This window comes from Saccopteryx leptura, chromosome 3 (genome assembly GCF_036850995.1).
Source record: "Saccopteryx leptura isolate mSacLep1 chromosome 3, mSacLep1_pri_phased_curated, whole genome shotgun sequence".
Classification (NCBI taxonomy): Eukaryota; Metazoa; Chordata; class Mammalia; order Chiroptera; family Emballonuridae; genus Saccopteryx; species Saccopteryx leptura.
In genome coordinates this window covers 150,151,069-150,173,878 of record NC_089505.1, presented here as the reverse complement: position 1 = coordinate 150,173,878, position 22,810 = coordinate 150,151,069, and the positions used below count along the sequence as shown (strand labels likewise).

General features: G+C 38.2%; 2 protein-coding genes and 3 non-coding genes across 5 annotated transcripts in view; all 5 read right to left on the bottom strand.

Annotated features, from left to right (window-relative positions):
• MSH4 (mutS homolog 4) overlaps window positions 1-14,354 on the bottom strand; it is a 105,959-nt gene extending 91,605 nt beyond the window's left edge. Inside the window, exons 1-2 of the mRNA XM_066372204.1 lie at window positions 13,649-14,354; window positions 9,514-9,696 (exon numbers count right to left, since the gene is read on the bottom strand). Coding sequence (XP_066228301.1) covers window positions 9,514-9,696; window positions 13,649-13,886 — 421 coding nt within the window. The 5' untranslated portion in view covers window positions 13,887-14,354. The remainder of the gene's footprint in view (window positions 1-9,513; window positions 9,697-13,648) is intronic.
• Window positions 14,355-15,340: 986 nt separating this feature from the next.
• RABGGTB (Rab geranylgeranyltransferase subunit beta) lies at window positions 15,341-22,501 on the bottom strand. Its single transcript, XM_066376583.1, has 9 exons — window positions 22,437-22,501; window positions 21,289-21,396; window positions 19,935-20,132; window positions 19,281-19,386; window positions 18,362-18,414; window positions 18,168-18,278; window positions 17,479-17,604; window positions 16,214-16,367; window positions 15,341-15,849 (listed from the first exon to the last, which is right to left on the bottom strand). The coding sequence occupies exons 1-9, from the start codon at window positions 22,437-22,439 to the stop codon at window positions 15,713-15,715; spliced, it is 996 nt and encodes a 331-aa protein (XP_066232680.1). The 5' UTR covers window positions 22,440-22,501; the 3' UTR covers window positions 15,341-15,712.
• Window positions 19,722-19,792, bottom strand: LOC136401536 (small nucleolar RNA SNORD45). The gene has a single exon (XR_010750566.1). It is a non-coding gene; the product is annotated as a small nucleolar RNA SNORD45 (small nucleolar RNA).
• LOC136401535 (small nucleolar RNA SNORD45) lies at window positions 20,953-21,034 on the bottom strand. The gene has a single exon (XR_010750565.1). It is a non-coding gene; the product is annotated as a small nucleolar RNA SNORD45 (small nucleolar RNA).
• Window positions 21,505-21,583, bottom strand: LOC136401537 (small nucleolar RNA SNORD45). Its single transcript, XR_010750567.1, has one exon. It is a non-coding gene; the product is annotated as a small nucleolar RNA SNORD45 (small nucleolar RNA).
• Window positions 22,502-22,810: the final 309 nt, after the last annotated feature.

The window sequence follows — 22,810 nt, the reverse complement described above, 5'->3', positions numbered from 1 at the left end:
CTTGCAACTGAGCTATTTTTGGCACCTGAGGTGGATGCTCCACAGAGCCATCCTCAGCACCTGGGCTGATGCACTCGAATCAACTGAGCCATGGCTGTAGGAGAGAAGTAGAGAGAGAGAGAGAAGGGGGAGGTGAAGGGGCAGAGAAGCTGATGGTCACTATTGTGTACCCTAACCAGAAATCAAACCCGGGACATCCACACACCAGGCCAATACTCTACCACTAAGTCAGCTGGCCAGGGCCCATTGATTACTTTCTCATCATATGTGCCTTGACAGGGGGCTACAGCAGAGCAAATGACCCCTTGTTCAAGCCAGCGACCTTGGACTCAAACCAGAGACCTTGGGCTTCAAGCCAGAGACCTTTGGGCTCAAGCCAACGACCAAGGGTCATGTCTATGATCCCACACTCAATCAAGTCAGTGAGCCCGCACTCAAGCCAGTGAGCCCGCACTCAAGCCAGTGACCTCGGGGTTTCAAACCTGGGTCCTCAGCATCCCAAGTCAATGATCTATCCACTGCACCACTGCCTGGTCAGGCTCCTTTAAACTTTCAAAAGAACAGTTAAAATTATCTGCTATAAATACTAGAGGATGGGGCAAAAGTAGGTTTACGGTTCTGAGTGTCCAAAACAGAGTATATTCTTTTATTATTTATTAATTATTGTATTATTTTCCATACAAATAACTGTAAACCTACTTTAACCCTAACTTATATAATGAGCATCCTTGTGAAGAAAGCTTTTTTCCTAGGTCTCTTATTTTTCCTTAGGGTGGATCCTTAGAAGTCAAATAACGGAAAACCACTATTATTATTTTTATTAAATTATTCGAGTGACATTGGTTAATAAAATTATATAGGTTTCAAGTGTACAATCCTATGATACATCACCTGTATATTGCATTGTGTCCACAGAAAACCACCATTTTTGAAGGATTCCATATATATTGCAAAATTTCAGAATACCAGTTTTTAATTCCGTCAGCAATATGAGAAAAACTTTACAGTATCCTTATCAAAAATAACTTCTAAAATGTATTACTATTATTCTTTTTTTTTTTTTTTTTTTTTAATTTTTCTGAAGCTGGAAACAGGGAGAGACAGTCAGACAGACTCCAGCATGCGCCCGACCGGGATCCACCCGGCACGCCCACCAGGGGGCGATTCTCTGCCCACCAGGGGGCAATGCTCTGTCCATCCTGGGCATCGCCATGTTGCGACCAGAGCCACTCTAGCGCCTGAGGCAGAGGCCACAGAGCCATCCCCAGCGCCCGGGCCATCTTTGCTCCAATGGAGCCTTGGCTACGGGAGGGGAAGAGAGAGACAGAGAGGAAAGCACGGCGGAGGGGTGGAGAAGCAAATGGGCACTTCTCCTGTGTGCCCTGGCCGGGAATCGAACCTGGGTCCTCTGCACGCTAGGCCGACGCTCTACCGCTGAGCCAACCGGCCAGGGCCACTATTATTCTTGACTAATTTAATGGACTGGTGCTTAAATTTGTGGGTTTTTTTTAATGACTATAAAAATTGAATATAATTTAACATATCCATTTGTTTTTTATATTTTCTTTTGAGATGTCAATACCCTCTTAATATAACTTTACTAGGTCTTAATGTTTTCAATGTTTTTTATCAGCATTTTGTAAATCATTGACAATAATTTATGGATGCTAGTAATCTTGATATTTTTTAAACCTTGTTGGGGACCAAAATATAAACAGGGTGTTTTTACAATCTGGATATCCAGGGGACAGAGATGCTGGGCCTAACCCCCCACCTTACCAGCCCAGTTAACAAAGAGCTATACCTGATTCTCGCTTGTCCCACCCATGTTCTCTGGAGGAGGCTGGAAGATAGTTTCTTATTGGTGTAAAGTTAGATCTAAATGGTATGGTGGGGGTTGTCTTTGAGTTGTCTTGGAAACAACTGAATTGCTAATGGACCACGTTTTTTCCCTGAATAAAAACGGATGAGCTTCTGGGAGCTGCCATGGCATTGGCTTAGGAACAGAAGAGACTGTTCGCTGTGCTGTCCTCCCAAACCCATCTTTATGCATATATCTTTAATTCTATCAGTTATTTAATTCCATACCTTTTCCTGTTCGAGGACCCCGTAACAGACTTGTCGTGGCTGGACCGCGACAATACCTCAAAGATTTCTACTTTGTAAAAACAATTCTTTCCTTTATTAATTCTTCCATTGCTTTTCTAAGAAATTTCTCCTTCATTAAGATATAGGATATGCATTGCTATTTTCTCCAGTATTATTGAGGTGTTTTATTTATTTTGATCTTTCATTTGGGAAGAACTTTGAAGAGTTCATTTGGCTGTCCACATTTTAGAATGAGGGATAACCAGCAGTACAGATTTAGACTCATTCATAACCAGTTTCTAATGTCTAGCAGAATAGTCAGAGACTTGGAAGAAACATGATTGGGAGACGGTGACAAGGAAAGCTAGGAAGAGGTATGTGGATGGATCTCTTAATCAGCATAAACTTTGAAAATATTTATATGTGTATTTTATGTGAATGCCTATCAAAGACATCCACTGTAGAGAAGACTCTTAATAATCAGGTGTATTAATTTTTTCTATAGTTTTTCTGTTCTCTATTTCATTTATTTCTGCTCTAATTTTCATTATTTCCTTTCTTCTGCTGGTTTTTGCCTTTGTTCTTCTTTTTCTAGTTCCTTAAGATGTGATGTGGTTACCAGGGGGAAGGGAATAGTGGAGAGAGAGGGAATGGGGGAAGGGAAGGGGCTTAAAGAGAAACAAAATATAGGGTGACAGATGATCTGACTTTGGGTAATGGGTATACAACACAATCGACTGTCCAAATGATGTGGAGATGTTTCTCTAAATCTATGTACTCTGGTTGACCAATATCACCCTGTTAAATTTAATTGTCTAAATTAAAAAAAAAAAAGGAGTGATGTTAAGTTGTTTACTTGGGTTCTCTCTTGTTTTTTCATATAAGCCTGTAATGATATGAACTTCCCTTTTATTGCTGCTTTTTGCTGGATCCCAGAGATTCTGATATGTCGTTGTCATTTTTGTTTGTCTATATATATCTTTTGATCTCTTTTATTTCTTCTTTGACCCAGTCATATTTTTAGAAATATGTTGTTTAATTTCCACATTTTTGTAGGTTTGTTTACTTCTTTTCTGCAGCTGAATTCTAGTTTCAAAGCCTTATGGTCAAAGAATATGCTTGGTATAATTTCAATCTTTCTGCATTTGTTGATGTTAGTTTTGTGGCCCAGCATATGGTCTGTTCTTGAGAATGTTCCATGTACACTGAAGAAAAATGTATACTCTGATGTTTTGGGATGAAATATCCTGTTGGATTAACTATTACCAACAAGACAGATAATAATAAGTGTTGGAGAGGCTGTGGAGAAAACGGAACCCTCACTCATTGTTGGTGGGAATGTAAATTAGTAAAACCATTATGGAAGAAAGTATAGTGGTTCCTCAAAAAATTAAGAATAGGACTACCATATGGCCCAGCAATCCCTCTACTGGGTATATGCCCCAAAACTCGAAAACATTGGCACATAAAGACACATGCACCACTATATTCATCGCAGCATTGTTCACGGTGGCCAAGACATGGAAACAACTGAAATGCCCTTCAATAGAAGATTGGATAAAGAAGATGTGGTATAGAATATACAATGGAATACTACTCAGCCATAAGAAATAATGCCATAAGATAATTTATGACAACATGGATGGACCTTGATAACATTATACTGAGTGAAATAAGTAAATCAGAAAAAGCTAAAAACTATATGATTCCATACATAGGTGGGGCACAAAATTGAGACTTATGGACATAGATAAGAGTGCAGTGGTTACCAGGGGGAGGGGGAGGGAAGAGAGCGAGGCAGTGGGGGGAGAGAAAGAGAGGAGAGGGAGGGGCTAGGGGAGGGAAGGGGCATAAAGAGAAACAAATATAAGGTGACAGAGGATGATTTGACTTTGGGTGATGGGTATACAGCATAATCGACTGTCTAAACGATGTGGAGATGTTTCTTTAAATCTATGTACTCTAGTTGACCAATGTCACCCTGTTAAATTTAATTGTCTAAATAAAAATAAATAAATTTAAAAAATAATCTGGTGGACAAAATGACATGCTCTGTGGATGCCAAGTAGACTCCTTTCCCAGCCACCTCAGTACTTCCTCAATAGACCCTTGAACAAAGTAGCCATGGCGGCAAGGACGGTGCCTATGCAGGAGCACAACAACATGAACTTCCTCTTACCAAAGATGGCCAGGTTAATCATATTAGTGAGTGCCTAATCTGCCAACATCAGAGATCAATATTAAATGCCCCAAAAGCACCACTCCCCAGCGAGACAGTCCACCATCTTAGATTCATTACTCTTGATTTCTTCCATTATGGAGGGGGAAGATATATTTCCTCAATGGAACAAATACATATTCTAGATACAGATTTGCCTTCTTTGCCCATAATGCTTCCACCAGCATTACCATCTATGAATCCCTAAAATGGCACCCACCATCATGGAATTCAGCAGAATACTGCATCTGATCAAGGAAGTGATTTCACAACAAAGGAAATAAATGGGCCCAGGCCCATTGAATCAACTGATCTTACCATATATCCCATCACCCAGAAATGTCAAGCTTAATAGCATGGCTGAAGAGCAGAATGGCATAACTGCCTTATGGTGCTCACTGAAAGACAACACCCTGAAATTAGGGGATATTTCAAAATGAATATGAAGCAATAAAATATCTCCTAATTTTTGTGTGTAGTATATTTTGAATCAGAGACCATTATGTGATGCTGTATTCTTCATAGCCAGAATACATGGGTATGGGAATCAAGGGGTAGAAGTAGGAGTGACTACTCAGTCTCCACAAGGTTCCATCAGATAACAAAACCATGGTTTTACTGATTTGGAAGACAAAACTCCCACCTGGCCATTTTGAACTATTTATTTATGGTACTGAACCAACAGGCAAGAAAAGAGAGGAGGGGAGTACCTATGAATGAATTGGTCAGTCTTGATTACCAACAGGAAATCATGTTGCTACACATAATGGAGGCAAAGTGGACTATATATGGAACCCAGGGAATTCTGTGAGGCACTTCTCAGTATTTCCAAGAGTAAAGATTAACAGAAAACTACAGCATCCAAAAGAAGAGTTGACTATATGAAGAGGGGAAGAAAGAGTTTTCTCAGGAAATAGCATATACAAAAGAGAGAACAAAATGATCAAGGTACAGAAAAAAGTTCAGAATGGTTAAAATATAATACATAAGTCAGAAAAAAAGTATGAGATGATGCTATAAAGACTAACAAAGCTATATTATACAGTACCTCATGAACTACTATGTCAAAATATTTAATTTGATCTTAACAGCAATAGGGAGCTAAAAAATATTAGACATAATAAGAATGCAACAAGATGGCTATTATGGGCTAAATTGTGTCCCCTCCTTCCCAGAATTTATATGTTGAAGTTCTAACCTTTAGGTTCAATAGGACAATGACCAAATTCAGAATGTGACCATACAGGGTGGGGCAAAAATAGGTTTACAGTTGTGAGTATGCACAACAGAGTTCATTTTAGAATTATTTTATTAATTAATGTTTTATTGTTCCATGCAAACAACTGTAAACCTCCTTTTCCCCCACTCTATAATTGGAGATAGTGCCTTTAAAAAGGTAAGTAAGGTTAAATGAGCTCATTAGGGTGAACCTTAATCCAATGACTGGTGTCCATATAAGAAAAGGAGCTTAGGACATATACAAGAACAGAGGTGCCATATGAAGAGACCACAAGAAGGCCATCTGCAAGGCATGGATAGAAGCCTCAGAATGAAAGCAATCTGCCAGTTTTTTTTACCTTGAACTAGCTTCTGAAACTGTGAGAAAGCAAATTTCTGTTTTTTAAGGCACCAAGTCGGTGGGATTTTGTAATGGGAACCCTGGCAAACTAATACAGTGGCTGACTATAAAAATCAATTGTATGTCTATATATCAGCCATTAATATTTAGAAAATGTAATTTTTAAAAGACACTACAAAAACCACAATAAATAAGGTACATCTAAAAAGATACATAAAAAAGATACATCTAATAAATCTAAAAGAAAAGAGATAAACATAAATAAAATCTGTATGTAGAAAATTTTAAAACTTTATGGAAAAACATTATATAAAGCCTAAGTAAGTGGAGATGTTATCCCATGCTCATGGATAAAATACTCAATTATTTCTTCATTTGTGCTGAAGCTATTGATTCAGCACAAACGCAGCTTCAATGAATATTTCAATGTATTTTTCCATCACCACTTACCCCCTTTTACAGATGATGTATTATAGAATGGCACACCGGAAAGTTATATAATTTTATTAAACCAGTATCACCCCAATAAATTCAAAAAATTAAAAATTTAATAGTGAAATTTTTATTTTAATATTTCAATGTGTTGTTTGTGACACTTGATAAACTGACCTAAAATGTTTATGGAATGGCAAAGGGACAAGAAGAGTCAAGACTCTCTTGTGGAAGAAAAAGATGGCTAGTGGAGGTTAAAGTTTGGAGGACTGCTCTTATAAATATTAAGATGCAATATAAAACTAAACAGTGTGATACTGGCAGAGATAGGTATAATGACTCATGGAAGTTAAAAGAGAGGTAAAAACAAAACCATACACATATGGGTCTATGATATACGACAAAGTGGTATTCTAAAGTCAGTGAATGAAGGATAGTCAAGAAATAGGAATTATCTTTATGGAAAAAAATGAAATTGACTTCTTACCTCATATTATAGACAAAAGTCAATTCTAGGTATATTAAAAACTTAAATGTAAAATGTAAAAATTCAAAACTCTTGGAAGAAAATATGGAAGACTGACATGGAACAGGGATAAAGTTTCTAATCAACACATATAGAGCAGTAATCATAAAAAATATATTGATAAATTTGACTGTATTAAAATGAAAAATTATGATTTCTGCTTTTCTTTTTTTCTTTTTTTCTTTTTTTTTTTTCATTTTTCTGAAGCTGGAAACGGGGAGAGACAGTCAGACAGACTCCCGCATGCACCCGACCGGGATCCACCCGGCACGCCCACCATGGGGCGACGCTCTGCCCACCAGGGGGCGATGCTCTGCCCATCCTGGGCGTCGCCATATTGCGACCAGAGCCACTCTAGCGCCTGGGGCAGAGGCCACAGAGCCATCCCCAGCGCCCGGGCCATCTTTGCTCCAATGGAGCCTTGGCTGCGGGAGGGGAAGAGAGAGACAGAGAGGAAAGTGCGGCGGAGGGGTGGAGAAGCAAATGGGCGCTTCTCCTGTGTGCCCTGGCCGGGAATGGAACCCGGGTCCTCCGCACGCTAGGCCGACGCTCTACCGCTGAGCCAACCGGCCAGGGCCCTCTGCTTTTCTTAATGGTAGACAAAATTACTTAAATCAGTTCTCTTGGAGAAAACAACAAACTTCTAGACAAATATAAATATATAAACATGCATGCAAAAGTCATACAAAACAGAAACATAGCAAAAATACCTACAAACAAATAAAACTTCTTAAAGCATTAAAGAGTTTCAGGAACATCTGTGTTTATGTGTCAGGGCATATCAAATTATACATTTTATTTTATTTTTTTAATTAATTTATTTATTTTATTTATTCATTTTTAGAGAGGAGAGGGAGAGACACAGAGAGAGAGAGAGAGAGGAGAGACAGAGAGAGAGAAGGGGGGAGGAGCTAGAAGCATCAACTCCCATATGTGCCTTGACCAGGCAAGCCCAGGGTTTCGAATCAGCGACCTCAGCATTTCCAGGTCGACGCTTTATCCACTGCGCCACCACAGGTCAGGCAAATTACATATTTTAAATGTGCAGTTTATTACATGCCAATTTTATCTTAATAAAGCTGTTAAAAATACACCATGGGTTCATTCTGATACTTTAAATTTACCTTAAAAAAAGCATTAAAGAACAAAAAGATACTGAGGAATTTCTGGGCCTATGTCCAAATAATACAAGAGGTCAGTCCAGCAAAAGTAGAAAATTTTTCTTTGAGGCCATTTGCCTATATAATAATAGAAATTAAAAAAAAAAAAGAGAAATATACACTCTATAAGCACTAACAAACAGAAAAAGAAACTTTAAGGCAAAAACCATAGCTAGAGATGAAGAAAGTAATTTTGTAACAAGATATAACAATGCTAAATTTTTATATTCCTACAAAAATAGGTTCAATATATGCAAAACAAAAAATTACCAGAACTACAAGAAAAATAGACAAGCCCAAATCGTAATGAGAAATTTTAACATATCTCTACAAAAAATGTCAGTAGTAAACAACACAATTTAAAAAATTACCTCGTAGCCTAACCAGGTGCTGGTGCAGTGGATAGAGCGTCGGACTGGGATGCTGAGGACTCAGGTTTGAAACCCTGAGGTCACTGGCTTGAGCACGGGCTGATCAGGCTTGAGTGTGGGGTTGCCAACTTGAGTGTGGGATCATAGCTGGCTTGAAACCCAAGGTTGCTCGCTTGAACAAGGGGTCACTGGTTCGGCTGGAATCCCCCAGTCAAGGTGTATATGAGAAAGAAATAAATGAACAACTAAGGTGCCACAACATGAGTTGATGCTTCTCATATCTCTCCCTTCCTGTCATTCTGTCTGTCCGAGGAGAAGCGGGAAGCATCAACTCGTAGTATTTGCTTCCTGCTTTGTGCCTTGACCAGGCAAGCCCAGGGTTTCAAACAAATGACCTCAGCATTTCAGTTCAATGCTTTATTCACTGTGCCCCCACAAGTCATTTCACAAAAAATGAAAGCTATATGACCAAAAGCACACAAAAATATAATCAACCTCAATTATAACCAGGAAAATGCAAACTCGGACTATAGGCACAACCACGAAACTAGTAAATATTAAAAAATCTGACAATACCAAACGTTGAAAAAGATGTAGAATAACAAGAACTCTTGTACATTGCTAGTAAGAATGTAGTTGGTAGAAATGCTCAGAAAAACAATTTGTCATTACCTTGTAAATGTATACATTCACATAACCTGTAACCAAGAAATTCTATTGTATGCTCCTTAGAGATGCTGACACATTAAGACCTATTTCACCCATTTTCCCATCAAGAAAATCTAGTAGATCTAGATAACAGAAAAAATTTAAGTATTTTTTTTTTAAACTGCTCAACAGTATTATCAGTTTCTAGTTTTAAACATCATGCATAAAAGGAACAGCTTTCTTTTTCTTGTGCATTTTGGCAGAATGGTTAAAATAATGAAAACCTGCATTTATTAACAAACTATAAAAAAACTATGTAGCCTTATTAACCTCATCTTAAATTATGGATATGGGTAAATTGATGTATTTATATTTTAATCATTCATATCAGTTACAAAACACTTCAAATGATTTTAACGATCCTAATTTATAATTTTAAAAACTTTTGAAGTTTCAAAAAGTCATCTAGGTCAATATTCCACTCATTTTACCTGAATATCCCATTTGCGGTGTCCAACTTTTATAACCCAATCTCTGGGGATTTCCAGCAGACAATGGAGTTTTTAGTGTTTGAGGATAATTATTGTCTCGTGTAGAAGATGAGCTTGTACCAAAAGTAAAATTTGATGCAAATTTGTTTTCTGCATAAGATCTTTTGTTTCCAAAGTATGAACCTAAATTCGAAAAATTAAATACCAGTTCATAAAGATTGAGAATTATGCAATGATTTATACCATGTTCACTTTCTATATAATTTCATGTTAATAATTTTTTAAAATATAATAAATTATGACAAATGACACCGATAAATAATCTTGTACTAAAACATTAGGAATCTTGTACTAAAACAATGTCACTAATATGGCTTTTGCTTCTACAAGTTCACTAAGACTATTCTTGCTAAATTGGAAATTACCTCCTAATTTTCAAATACTCCAAATATGTTTCCTTTGTAATTATGAGACTGCTTTTCCTTTGTTGACTTCATTAAAGTTCTCACCTCTCATTATATAAAATTTTTAGATTCACTTGAGTTCAGTTCCTTACTTAGGTACTTAACTTGTTAGTATAAGACATTACTTATTTTACAAGGTTGTTATAAAAATTAAAAGAATGTATAAACAGCCTAGCAAAGTGTCTTTTAAAAAATAATGGGGATCTTTTCTTCTATTCCCCTTGATTTCCATGACAACTCTCTTCTTAAACCACTTGCTTTTAGGTTTCTTTGCCAGTTCCTTTTTCCTCTGCCTCTTAACCATTGGCTTCCTAGGATTCCACACTTTTTCACCACCTCTAACAGATCAACTTTTTTTTTTTTAATTAAAGTGAGAGGATGAGAATAGATCCCACATGTGCCCGACCGGGATCCATCCAGTAATTCCCAACAGGCTGGATGCTCTGCTCACCTAGGGCCAATGCACACAACCAAGCTATTTTTAGTGGTTGAGGTGAAGGCTCCACAGAGCCATCCTCAGTGCCAGAGCTTGATGTGCTGGAGCTAATCGAGCCATGGCTGCAGGAGGAGGAGAGAGAGAGAAGTGGGAGGGGAAGAGGAGGGGAGAAGCAGATGGTCACTTCTCCTGTGGGCCCTGACCAGGCATTGAACCAGGGACTTCCATATGTCCGGTCAACACTCTACCACTGAGTCAACCGGCCATGACCCAAAAACTTTTTTTAAAAAGACTATGCATAATTATTGTGAGAATCAGTAATGTCACATGCGTAGCAACAAGGTAGAACAAAGTTGGTGCTCGTTAATTAGCAGGTATTATTATTACTGTTGAAAATAAGTGTGACAAAGAATTGCATGAAGAGGGGGATTATATTGACAATGTGAATGTGCATGTTGCCTTGGAAAGACTCCAAGTAACCCAGTTATGTTAGAAAATTAGGTGACTATTAAGAAATGATAGTAGATAAGGCTGTAAAGACTGAAAACAGACTCCAAAATAGTGTATGATTATCCTGCTATAGTTTGAACTTTTACCTGCAAATTCAGCCATTGATTTGAGTAGCAAGGAATATGGTAAGATTCATTTTTTCTTTTTTTTTTTTTTTAAGTGGGGGGTGGGCAGACAGGAAGGGAAAGACATGAGAAGCATCAATTCTTCATTGCAGCCTCTTCATTGTTCATTGATTGCTTTCTCATACATGGCTTGACCATGAGGCTCCAGCTGAGTCAGTGATCCCTTGCTCAACTTAGCGCCATGGGGTCATGTCTATAATCCCATGCTCAAGACAGCAACCCAGGGCTCAGGCTGGTAAACCCATGCTCTGGCTGGCGACCTCGGGGTATGGAACCTGGGTCCTCAGCATCCTAGGCCGATGATCTCTCCACTGCGCCACCACCTGATCAGGCAAGATTTTCATTTTCCAAGACTGCCTTGACACTAAGCTTGGTAAGAGGAATGCTTAAGGGTCTGATGCAATAATTGAGACATAAAATAATGAAGGCAGAGATAGAAAGGGACAGAACTGTTTGAAAAATAAAGATAGATAGGATTATATTTGATGGTGTGAGGGAATAGTTGAATTGATGAAGTCTTCTAAGTTTAAGATTTAGGCAACCAATGATTGAGAAAAGGAGATGAATTCAATTAACTATATAGTGAGTTTGAGGTGTCCATTAGTCCCTCCCTAGAAACTCCAAAAGACAGTCCGAAATAGGAACTTGAAGTATAAATAAAATCAGAGCTGTGGTGATAATCACATCCTTGTTGTGTGGCCTAGAAAAAAAAAACAAAAAACTAAGAAGAAACCAATAATTAGAAAATTGGCAAGGGTGAGCATAGTTCTCTGGAAGACACAAGAAAATGGGGAGAGCAGAGTCAAGAAAACCAAATAAGGCCCTGGCCAGGTTGCTCAGTGGATAAAGCGTTGACCCAGCACACGAAGGGCATGGATTCAATCCCCAGTCAGGGCATGTATAAAAAGTAATCAATAAGTAAACTAAAAGGAACTAAGTGGAACAATGAGTTGATGTTTCTCTTTATCCCCCTTCCTCTCTTTCTCAAATCAATGGAAAATATCTTTTAAAAAACCAAATTAAGAGAATTCATGAGAATATTAAATACAGTGAAAAGGTCATATGAGCTGAACTGAAAAGTGACCATTAGATTTGACAGTTGTTCCCTTACCAGTAAGTTGCAATAGTATGTGAAAAAAGTAATGGTTTACCAGTGACAAAATAGTGAATTGAACTCACCTTGAAAGCCATACCTTTATTTGTTTGTTTGTTTATTTGTTTATTTGGACAGTCAGGAAGGGAAAGAGATGAGAAGCATTAACTCATAGTTGCAGCACTTTACTTGTTCATTGATTGCTTTCTCATACATGCTTTGACCAGGGGCTCCAGCTGAGCCAGTAAACCCATGCTCAAACCAGCAACTTTAGGCTCAGGCCAATGACCTTCAAGCTCAAGCCAGCGACCATGAGGTCATGTCTATGATTCCACGCTTATGTGGCAACCTCAGGGTTTTGAACCGAGGTCCTCAACATTCCAGGTCAATGATATGACTATTGTGCGACTGCCTGGTCAGGCAGCCTGCCATACATTTTTTAACATTAAACATACCATTAACCTGAATTAGATAAAATGTTAAGTTTAATCTATTTTCATCACATCCTAGAAGGCCTGGAGGCATAAGCCCAGGAGCCAAGAGGTTCAACACTGCCAACACCAAACTCGCACACAAATTGTCATTTTTATAATATACATTTGACCCTTGAACAGAGGTTTGAATGATGCGGGTCTTTATATGCATATTTGTTTTCAATACTATCAATGTATTTTCTCCTATGATTTTAATATTTTGTTTTCTCTAGCTTACTTTATTGTAAGAATACAGTATATAATATACATTAACATAACAAAATAGATGTTAATTGGCTGTTTACATTATCAGTGGTAAGGCTTCCAGCCAACAGGTTATTAGTAGCCCTGGCCAGTTGGCTCAGTGGTAGCTTGGGCTGTCATGTAGATGTCCTAAGTTCCATTCCCGGTCAGGGCACACAGAAGCGCCCGTCTGCTTCTCCACTCCTTCCCCTTTCCGCTTCTTTCTCTCTTCCCCTCCCACAAGCATGGCTTGATTACTTCCAGCGCATCAGCTCCTGGTGCTGGCTTGGTGGAGCCTCCGCCTCAGGACCTAAAAATAGCTCAGTTGCGAGCATGGCCCCGGGTGGGCAGCAAACCGAACCTACACCAGTGGCTGCCCGGGCTGCTGGGAGGGTGGATCCCGGACGGATGTGGGAGTCTGTCTACCTCCCCTCCTTTCACTTGGAAAAGAAAAACAAGGACTATTAATAAAGTTCTGAGGATTCTCCATTGGACAGGGTTGGTGACACTAGCACTCGGCACACATTGTTCAAAAATCAACTGTACTTTTGGAGGGGCGGTTAGGGGAAGGAGGGTCACTAGACCGCGTAGGTCAGCCTTCCTCAGAACTTAGCCGACCGCCATCACAGCCTTGGAATAAAAAATGGGGACACGCCAGCCTTTTCATCACTCAGACCATTCAATTCCCAGAGCACCCCACGTCTCATCCGCAACCCAACAACCACCGCGGCTCCCTGAACCTGCTGGCTGCAGGCCTCTACCTCCCGGAAAGTCGCCCAACCAGCGCTTGCCTGGGGCTGGCCGGGGGCCTGGCGCACGAGCCGGGAGGCTGCTGCTGCTGCTCCGGTCGCCGGCCGCCTCAGACGTGCCAGGAGGGGTGGAGGCAGAGGCCCAGGCCGACGGGCGGCTCTGAGGTGTCTCCTGGAGTCCGAAATTGTAGCGGGGCCCTTGCGGCCGAGCCTCTGCGGAAGACCGGGAAGCCGCTGGGCCCGACGGTGAAGTGGCTGATGAGATCTTAGGCCTCAACATCCTCGCAAACCTCAGGCCCAGGCACCAGTGTGGGATTCCCGACTGGCCCTCAGCCGACACAGGCTGTGCGGAAAAGGCGGGAGGACAATGCGCAGACGCACAAGCCCCAGCGCAGGCGCAGAGGACTCCAGCTTTCCCCACCCGCTCTCACCTCTGTACGTAGTTGAAAATGCGCTCCCCGCGGTTCTCAATCCTATCAGGATTTGAACTCAATTTGAAGTATAGACCTCCTTAACCTCAGCTAAACGTAATTCCTCATAGCCCACCAATGACCATTTTACTTGGTATCCCCATTCACTTAGCACTCTATTTCTCTATCCTAAGGATTAATTTAACAATTCCTACATGCTCCCAAACACACTAGCTTCTTTTTAATGCTCCCACTTTATAGTACAACTCATATAACATTGACCTTGTGGCTAAATATAGGAATAGCCATTAACCTCTTACAGCATAACCAACCACAAAGTTGTCATCACTGTAAGGGCAAGGTTGGCCTTCAGCCAAGTAAACACGTGGCTATATTGCATAGTGCAATAGGAACCAGGCAAGCAAGGGGCCTCCTCTTGGGAATTTTTAAAAACAGCTATCAATCTCTCAATTTCTACTACTGTGGTTTCATACACAGGTAATTCAGCTAGAAGTCTACACAATTTCCCTCTAACATCAACAAATAACCTTTGGGAAATTAAGTTCTACATCTGTTCGGTTTTCTTGAGTATGAAAATAGTACCAACTTCATGGAGACAACAGGATTGAAAATATAAACATTCTGGACACAATTAGAAGATATTCATTTAAAACTTATTTAATTCATGCAATTATCATAAAAACCAGGTATTCATATCCTAGTTTACCGATCTGCATTTACTGCAGTACTCAAAACTTTACTTCATATACCATTTAAATAAGATGAGCCGTTCAAAATTCAGTTTCAGGCAGCGGGGGTGGGGAGAGGGATATCAACTTGCAGTTGCTTCACTTTAGTTGTTTATTGCTTTGTTTACATACATGTCTTGAGGGGGTGAAGCTCAAGCCAAGCCAGTGACCTTGAGATCATGTTAATGTTCTGATGCTAAGGTTGGCACGCCCACTCACTAGCCAGAGACCTCAGGGTTTCAAACCAGGGCACTTAGCATCTTGGTCTGATACTGACTCCACTGTGCCAAAATGCTACTGGACATTCTAAGAATCTAATGAAAGCACCTACACAAAAAATATTGTGGTTAGCCATCAAATCTTGATTCCTTCCTGGAAGGGCAGGGGGAGGGGTGGAGCCACAATCCCTTGGCAGTAAGTGGGTGGCATTCTGACATAAAATGTTAAAAATGAAAAGTATAGTCCAGACTGCAATCTTATTCTAAGATGTTAAACTGTCATTTACCTAAATTACTCTGTGACCAACTCAAGAGTAAACGTAAGCCTATCAAATAACTCCCAAATCTCAACAGCCATTTTTTTCTTTGTGCATCTTTTAATTTATGTGAAGCATAACAACCTATATCAGTTAACAATGTCATTGACACAGACCAATTCACATGAACTATCACATGTAACATGAAGGGAACACAGATTACTGTTAGGAAAATTTAAATATTTAAATACATTGAAGCATAAACAAAATATTGTACTCAGAATAACAGCCTTGTATAAGAAAATCAAAAGCTGAAGATAAGTTATTTTACAGTATGTATAATGACATAATTTATTAAAATTAACAATTCATATACAAAATATTAACAGTCATTTCTAGGTTTGATAAGTACTTCAAATACAGCAATGTTAGGATGACAAAATTACATTAAGCAACTTTTGCATCAATGAATCTAGCTCACTAGTTCGGGCTGAACATTCACTCTCTGAAGTACTTCTTCAGGCATGCAAAAAACAGGACTAACAGGTTTAATTTGTTCTTCTCCCAAAAGTGACAATCCAGCAATACCAAATAAAGTATGAAAAGGATCTACCTATTAAAAAAAGAGAGAATTCAGAGTATTACAAAATGAAGACTTCTAAAACTGCTTCTGAGTGATGGTGATATTGGAGCCCACAATATTTCCTTTAATGCATGCTTCAAGTTTTCTCAATAAAAATGGCTCTAAATTATGATCTTAACCATATACTACTTTGGCAATGTGATGACAAATTTCTGTAAACTTCTTTCATTATTCTTCGTATAGCCTCAAAAATTACCCCCAAAAAAGCAGCCTGCTATCAAAGCAACACTTGGAAATACCATCCATTTCTAAGTCTGGAATAGCTTAGTACCATAAAAGTAATGCAAAATACTGAAATATAACTGTTACATAAACATGTCAAAAATATACTTGCCATATCTCCTGGCCTGTCTGCAAATCCTCCAGTTTCTTCATCTTGACATGCTAAGATGAAATTACGCAATTTCTCTCTATCAATCCAATGAAGCCTTCCAATTATCTTTAGGGAAGCCAATACCCACCATGAATAGCATACATCTGGTAACTAGGAGCAAAAAAAAAGCCACGAAGTTGTGAAATTTTACTCTCTAGTCCAGTGGTTTTTAACTGCCAGTCTGCCAAAGAGTTAATCATTCTGATGAATGAAGATTTTAGTCTATAGTTTTTGGGTCTGTAATCTTCATACAACATCAGGTGGTTAACTCTTTGGCGGACTGGTGGTTGAAAACCACTGCTCTAGTCCATATATGGGTAGGGGCGGGAGGAATATTGACATGCAAAATTAATAAACACAATTCTTTAAAAGATAATCACTGGAAAAGAGAAGACCAAACATTACAATCCACAGAAAGCCATGCTCTGTGTTCCAGTACTTGAGAAACATCTACTTTTATGTCATTTGCAATGAATGACTAACCCAGTTCTTTATCCAAGCTGATGGGAAGGTAGCTACATACCTGCTTAAAAATCACCTAAGTGCCCTCCCACCTATGTTCTGATTGTTGAAAAATTGCCAAGGCTTTCCACATAACCTTAACTAGAAACCATCTGCGGTTATTTCCCTACCCCTAACTTACTTACAAAAATAAAGCAAGCAAAATTAAATAAAAGTGATAAAAGAACCACCATGCCCTAAATTATATATGTTTTTTAGGTCAGGGCCCAGCAAATTACAACTCAAGTCAAATCTAATTATAACCAAAGAATAGTTTTTTCACATGTGTGATTTTAAGTTTTGCTTTTTGTCTTTTCCCATTGATTTGATAGAAGGGGAGCAAAACTTATTACTACTTTAGTAAACACCAGGTGTTTAATATAGATTTTAAGTGTACATTTCTATGATACACATTTCTATGATCTGAATATTGCACTGTGTGCCCATCAAAGTCAAATCATCTTCTGTCACCATATATTTATCTGACCCCTTTTACTACCCATCTCCAACTCCATTCCTTCTGGTAACCACCATAGTGTGTCTTTTAAATGGATACCAGGTTTAATAAGCATTTCAACCCCAGCTGTTTACTTTTGCCAAGAGCCCTTATGGAAGGAAGATAAAAAGCTAATTTACAAGAGCAATACTAAAAAAACTAACATAACGTAGTACTCACTAAAGATTATAAAGCCATGAGAACAGTTTGTCTTATGAAGCATACCTTCTCTGGCCTTCCATTCAGTCCACCTGAAGGTAACTGTCGTTCACAAAGCCACCAACCGAGTAAATCAGAATTTACTTGATGCAACTGATTAGTAATAGCCAGGAATCCTGTGCAACAATAGATCTAAAATTACAGACATAAAGTACATGTGTATAATTTTCAACAAGTGATAAAAAACTACTCAAAACTCCACTTATATCTAAAATTTTATTGACAAATGAACATAAGAATTGCAAACGGAAATACCACATTAATTCTTGAAAAAATTCATGCATATTATTACTAGAATCCAATTTTGCAAAGAAATACTATTGTCAAAACTACTCCAAGGCTAAAATATCATTATTTCACAACTATTTGCATATATACAATGTTCTCTGGCACAAGCAAATAATTGTATTCAGGATAAAAAGGAACAAAATGTTTTCAACTGCTTAGTTAAAAACTAGTAGAAAATTAAAATATATTTTTGGTGATTACAAACCTACTTATATTTGACTGGGTCAGAGTTTCACCAACAGGGAAAATGTATATAAAGCAGACTATTGCAAAAATCTTCCTTAATCAGCAATTAAGCAACTATTATGGAACATCTCACATTGTATTACAATCAGTCAAATTAACTTCATGCATAATCAGACACTAAAATCACTGTTAATGTATTTTAATCTGTATTAGTGAATTACCTGCCCAGCATGGGACTCAGAACCTGGCCTACAACCAAATCCACCATCAAAGTTCATACACGATATAACAAATTCAATTGCCTTTTCCACATTAACAGCATCCAGCTTCCCCTATAAACAGAAAAATATATGCCTATTAAATTCCAGAGTAACCAAAAACGTTAACTAATTCCAATATAATAGTCATAACTTACCAATAGAGCCAAAGTTGCCACGGCACAAAAAGAGAATCTTGTATCAATTTCTCCTAAAAAATAAAAGGAATCAAACCAAAACTTAAGTGTTACCACAGACTTCTGATCATAATATATACAAGTTACTCTGTATAACTACCATGGTTAAATTCAAGCTTAAATTTACTTTGTGGTCCCCAGAAAGCAAGCTAAATCTGAAATCACTTTTCTTCTGAGGCAACTAAAAACTAGAAAAATGCTTTGTCAAAAATAAAGAGGAAATAAAAATATTCACAGCAAAAAATACATATAAAAATATTATGTACAAAAAAATAATAATATATATAATATATGGCCAATTTAAGTTTCTTATACTGTGTCCAAAAAGGGAAGGTAAACTAACAGCCAAAAAGGTGAGTCCATTTCTAATAATAAACTTACCCTATTATATAAAAGTAGATTTTCACATCCCATGAAGCAGCTGGTCTCTCCGGCCTGCACTGTATTCAGCCCTAAAGTAGAGATGATCTACATTTATCAAGTCAAATACTATTCCCTCCCTCCACTCAAATATTCAGTAAGTCTATAAAGTTTTTGAACTATTTTCCCTTGCTAGTAGGCAGTTTTCTAAAAACTTTACAAAGCCACCAAATATTGGCGGGAAAAATTCCACCTACCTTATCTTTTAGACTGGCCCCCGCTGTTCCAGTTCTCCTGTATGCTGCTATAACTAGCACAGTGCATGCTGGAACTTCCAGCAGACTATTAACTCCAGTTAGACCAGCTGCTTAATGGGACCTGAAAAGATGAAAAACTTAGTCTCCTTTATAAATTAGCAAAGCCTCCAATTAATTGTATTTAAAAACATGCAGCAAAGCTTACTGCTAACAAAACATTTTAATAGCAGTATTTTAAGTAACATAGATTAAACTGACATTACCCCAAATATCTCCAGCAAAAGAACCATCTTCTTTCTGTAGACTCTGAACATATTCCACAACTTTATTTATGTCAATAACATTAATACTATCATAGAGAATAAGAATCTGTAACAAAAACAAACTGTGTTAAATAAATGTATCTTCAACCCTGGTTTGTTTTAATGATGTTCTTCAACTACCTTCTAAGTCCTCAAGCAAACACATCCTTTTGTCTATGTATATTGTGAAGTTTTCTGAAACATGCAAACTATTTTCTATTTAAGAAAATTATAGATATTAACACAAACTTTTAAAAGCATTTTCTACATAAAATTCTAACCTATCATGTTAAGATTAATAGTCTATGTAGACTTATTTGTAATTTTTCAGTATCAAAATAAAACATTTAACCTTACCTAGTGATTTTCAAATATTTATACATACTAAATGTTTTACCATCCAAGGTCTCAGTGTAATTTAAAATTTACATCAACTTTGAATTCAGCTAATACATGCCATTGCATCATTGACCTTGTAAAAATATAGACTTCATTTGCAAAGCTTAGTTAGGGTAAACTTTTTGATGTACTCATTTTGTCATCTTCCTCATTTCAATTTCCCCACTCTCAGGTACGACCCACTACCAAGACTGCCAAATTTTAATTACTATTTACCTGGACGGCACTCAGAGTGTACAAAAGATGAGGATCATGTCCGATGCTAGCACTTATTCCACCACACTCGTGTTGACATGACTTAATAAATGTCAGAATTTCTTCTTTATTCATGCGATGTAGTTGTCCCATTAGATCCATTACTGTCAGACCCCAATAGATGCCACTCATTCTCAGGTACTCGGACATACAGTATTCCTAAAACACACAATTACTTTAATGTGTCACTGAAACAATGCTGGTTCAGAAACTGAATACATAAAACACTTAATCCTATCATCAGCGATGAGTTTAAATTTGTGGCTCTCAAATTTAAGGTGTAGATATCCAACATCTGAGAAGCATATGGTAAACTCACTTGTGACTGATTACACAAATAAGACTTTAATCTGTCCCAGGAGCCAACCGGAAGTATAACTCAGAAAAAGATCAATCTTTTTCAAGTTTGGGGACATTTCACTCAGAGTATCTACATTGTACTTATTAGACAAATTCTTTTAATATATGGGCTCTCTGCAAACCCTATACATTATCTATTAGTAAATTATATAAATACATGAAAACCAAAACTGCCAAAACAGGCAAAAGGTAAGAAAACTGGAACAATAGCTAAACAAGGAGACATAAAAACTGCTATGAAAATTTTTCCTGAAAAAAATTTTTGCTAGTCACCAATGCATGACATGTTAAGAAATTTTGAATCAAGTAGGGATCTGCAGTGAACTCTTATCAGGGTTTAAAGAAATCAGTAGGTGAGCAGTAAGGAAAGGTAAAAATTAAACCCTAACTCTTTAGTAATGGAGGTACAGGGAGACACAGGACAACACTGTCCTGAAGTCATGGGATGCTCACTTAAATCAAGAATTTATCAATACTAGGTGTTTTCAAGATGGTAAATAATCCAGCTGTTTGGATACTACAGGGAAAAATATTTCAATTGAGTGGTTTGCTACTTTTTTCTAAGATTCTCCCAGAGGCAAACTTCTACATTGTTTAAAACTCAAGGAAAAAGTTTTTCAAAGTCTCAGCATAATTCTAGAGCTAGTGTTATTACACATCAGCTGTAAATTCAGGTAATACATGCCAACACATCATTGACTTTGAAAGTTACTACCTCAACTACCTTTTCTGCCAGAGCCTCTAAGTATTAGTAAGAACCGCAATTCTGAGGTACACTCAACCCTAGCTCTCCAAAGGTATTTTTCATTGCCGTTTAAGGACTTATCTTCAGTCTTTAGAATGCACGAATTGGATACCATTTTAAAGAAACATGGCCATAAATACTGACCTACTGACTGCTTATGGAGAGAGTCTGACTTCTTTAAATGAACTTTCAACATAAAATCATACGTACATAATCATCTTTCTTTGAGCCATAGGATGCGATATAATCTGCATGCTTCTCCAATAACAGCGTGTCAGGTGCATCTGATTTGATAACAACGTCCTTCTGAGGTGTGCCCTTTCAAAATAAAAGTAATTTCCTAAGTGGCTACCTTAACGTTTCCCCCAAAAATATATTCAATATACACCTGAACATAAAGCCCTCTTAACAATTCAGGTAATTTTTCAGGTCTCAGAGTAATTCTAGAGCTAAAGCAGTGACAATCACCTTTAGATTCAGAATACATGCCAGCTCATCATCGACACAAAAAATTACCCGTATCTTTGTTTACCCTGCCCTTAAAGAGTAAAGTAAATACTACAGACTATCAAACCTTACCAATTCAGGACAGGCTATGGTTTACAAGTGGCAGAAAGCAAGGTGGAGCATTAAAATAGAAATTTACTCTCCTTTCCTGTCTGTCCCTCTTTAAAAATAATAAAACAGATCCTTAACTTGCAGTTATTTGATTAAATTTTAATAGAAACTCCGGATTCAAAGCACTTTCTACACATCCCAAAAGGTTTTTCACCGATCAAGCAAGTAGTCCCTTTGGCCTCACGCTCTCTAGGTTTAGTCAGTTTCTAGGTTTGCGACAGGGCCCCAAGGGATGAGGATGCGGCTCTTAATTCTCCACACTTATCTTCGTGATTGAGATTTAACTCTCTTCATTATACATGTCATGACAATTACCAGAAAGAATTAAGTACAGTAAATTTCCTGTCGACCTCGTTTAAAATTTACTACCGGTCAAGATTCTGAAGACTGAGCTATGGAAAAAAAATTATATACGTATGCATATGTGTACAGAAGGAAAATAAGTACTGCTTACTGGCCCGGAGTTGAGAGATTAAGAAATCGGGCCTCTGAATCCTGGGGCCAGAGGAAGCCTGGATAAAATAAAGCGCGGCAGCCGCGCCCCGTGGTCTGCAGAAAACGCTGAGTAATACTACTTCAGCCTCCCGAGCCTTCAAGAAACCTTCCAAGGCCCGTGCCTTAACCCAGCTAATCTCCAACACTCGGTAAACCACGCTGTGATCACTGAGCCGCTCAATATTGCCCTAAACAGCCATCGCCTGGACTCATTCGGACAGCTACGCAAAACACATTGCACTCACCATGTCTGAAAAGGAAAAGAGATCGTGATCAGTTCCTGGGTGTATTTAGCCAGCACACGCCTGCGCAGAAGCGCCTCTCAGGTCCCCTCAGTGGCCCAACATAGTTGACCAAAATTCCCGCCTGTTCCGTGGCTGCTCTAGGACCCCACCCGACTGCTTATAGCTGTCTTTGCTGCCTGTATTTTTTTAATCTTTTTTTTATTATTAATTTTAATGGGGTGACATTGATAAATCAGGTTACATATGTTCAGAGAAAACAGCTCCAGGTTATTTTGACATTTGATTATGCTGCATTCCCATCACCCAAAGTCCAATTGTCTTCCGTCACCTTCTAACTGGTTTTCCTCGTGCCGCTCCCCTCCCCCACCCCCTCC

What these genes read in the sequence shown, in the direction of transcription:
- RABGGTB (XM_066376583.1), bottom strand. An exon ending in TTTTGCTGGAGATATTTGGG is followed by an intron (nt 18,415 to 19,280) that starts GTAATGTCAGTT and finishes TTTATTTTTTAG; the next exon opens with GAGAAATTGATACAAGATTC. An exon ending in TGGCAACTTTGGCTCTATTG is followed by an intron (nt 18,279 to 18,361) that starts GTAAGTTATGAC and finishes TTCTGTTTATAG; the next exon opens with GGGAAGCTGGATGCTGTTAA.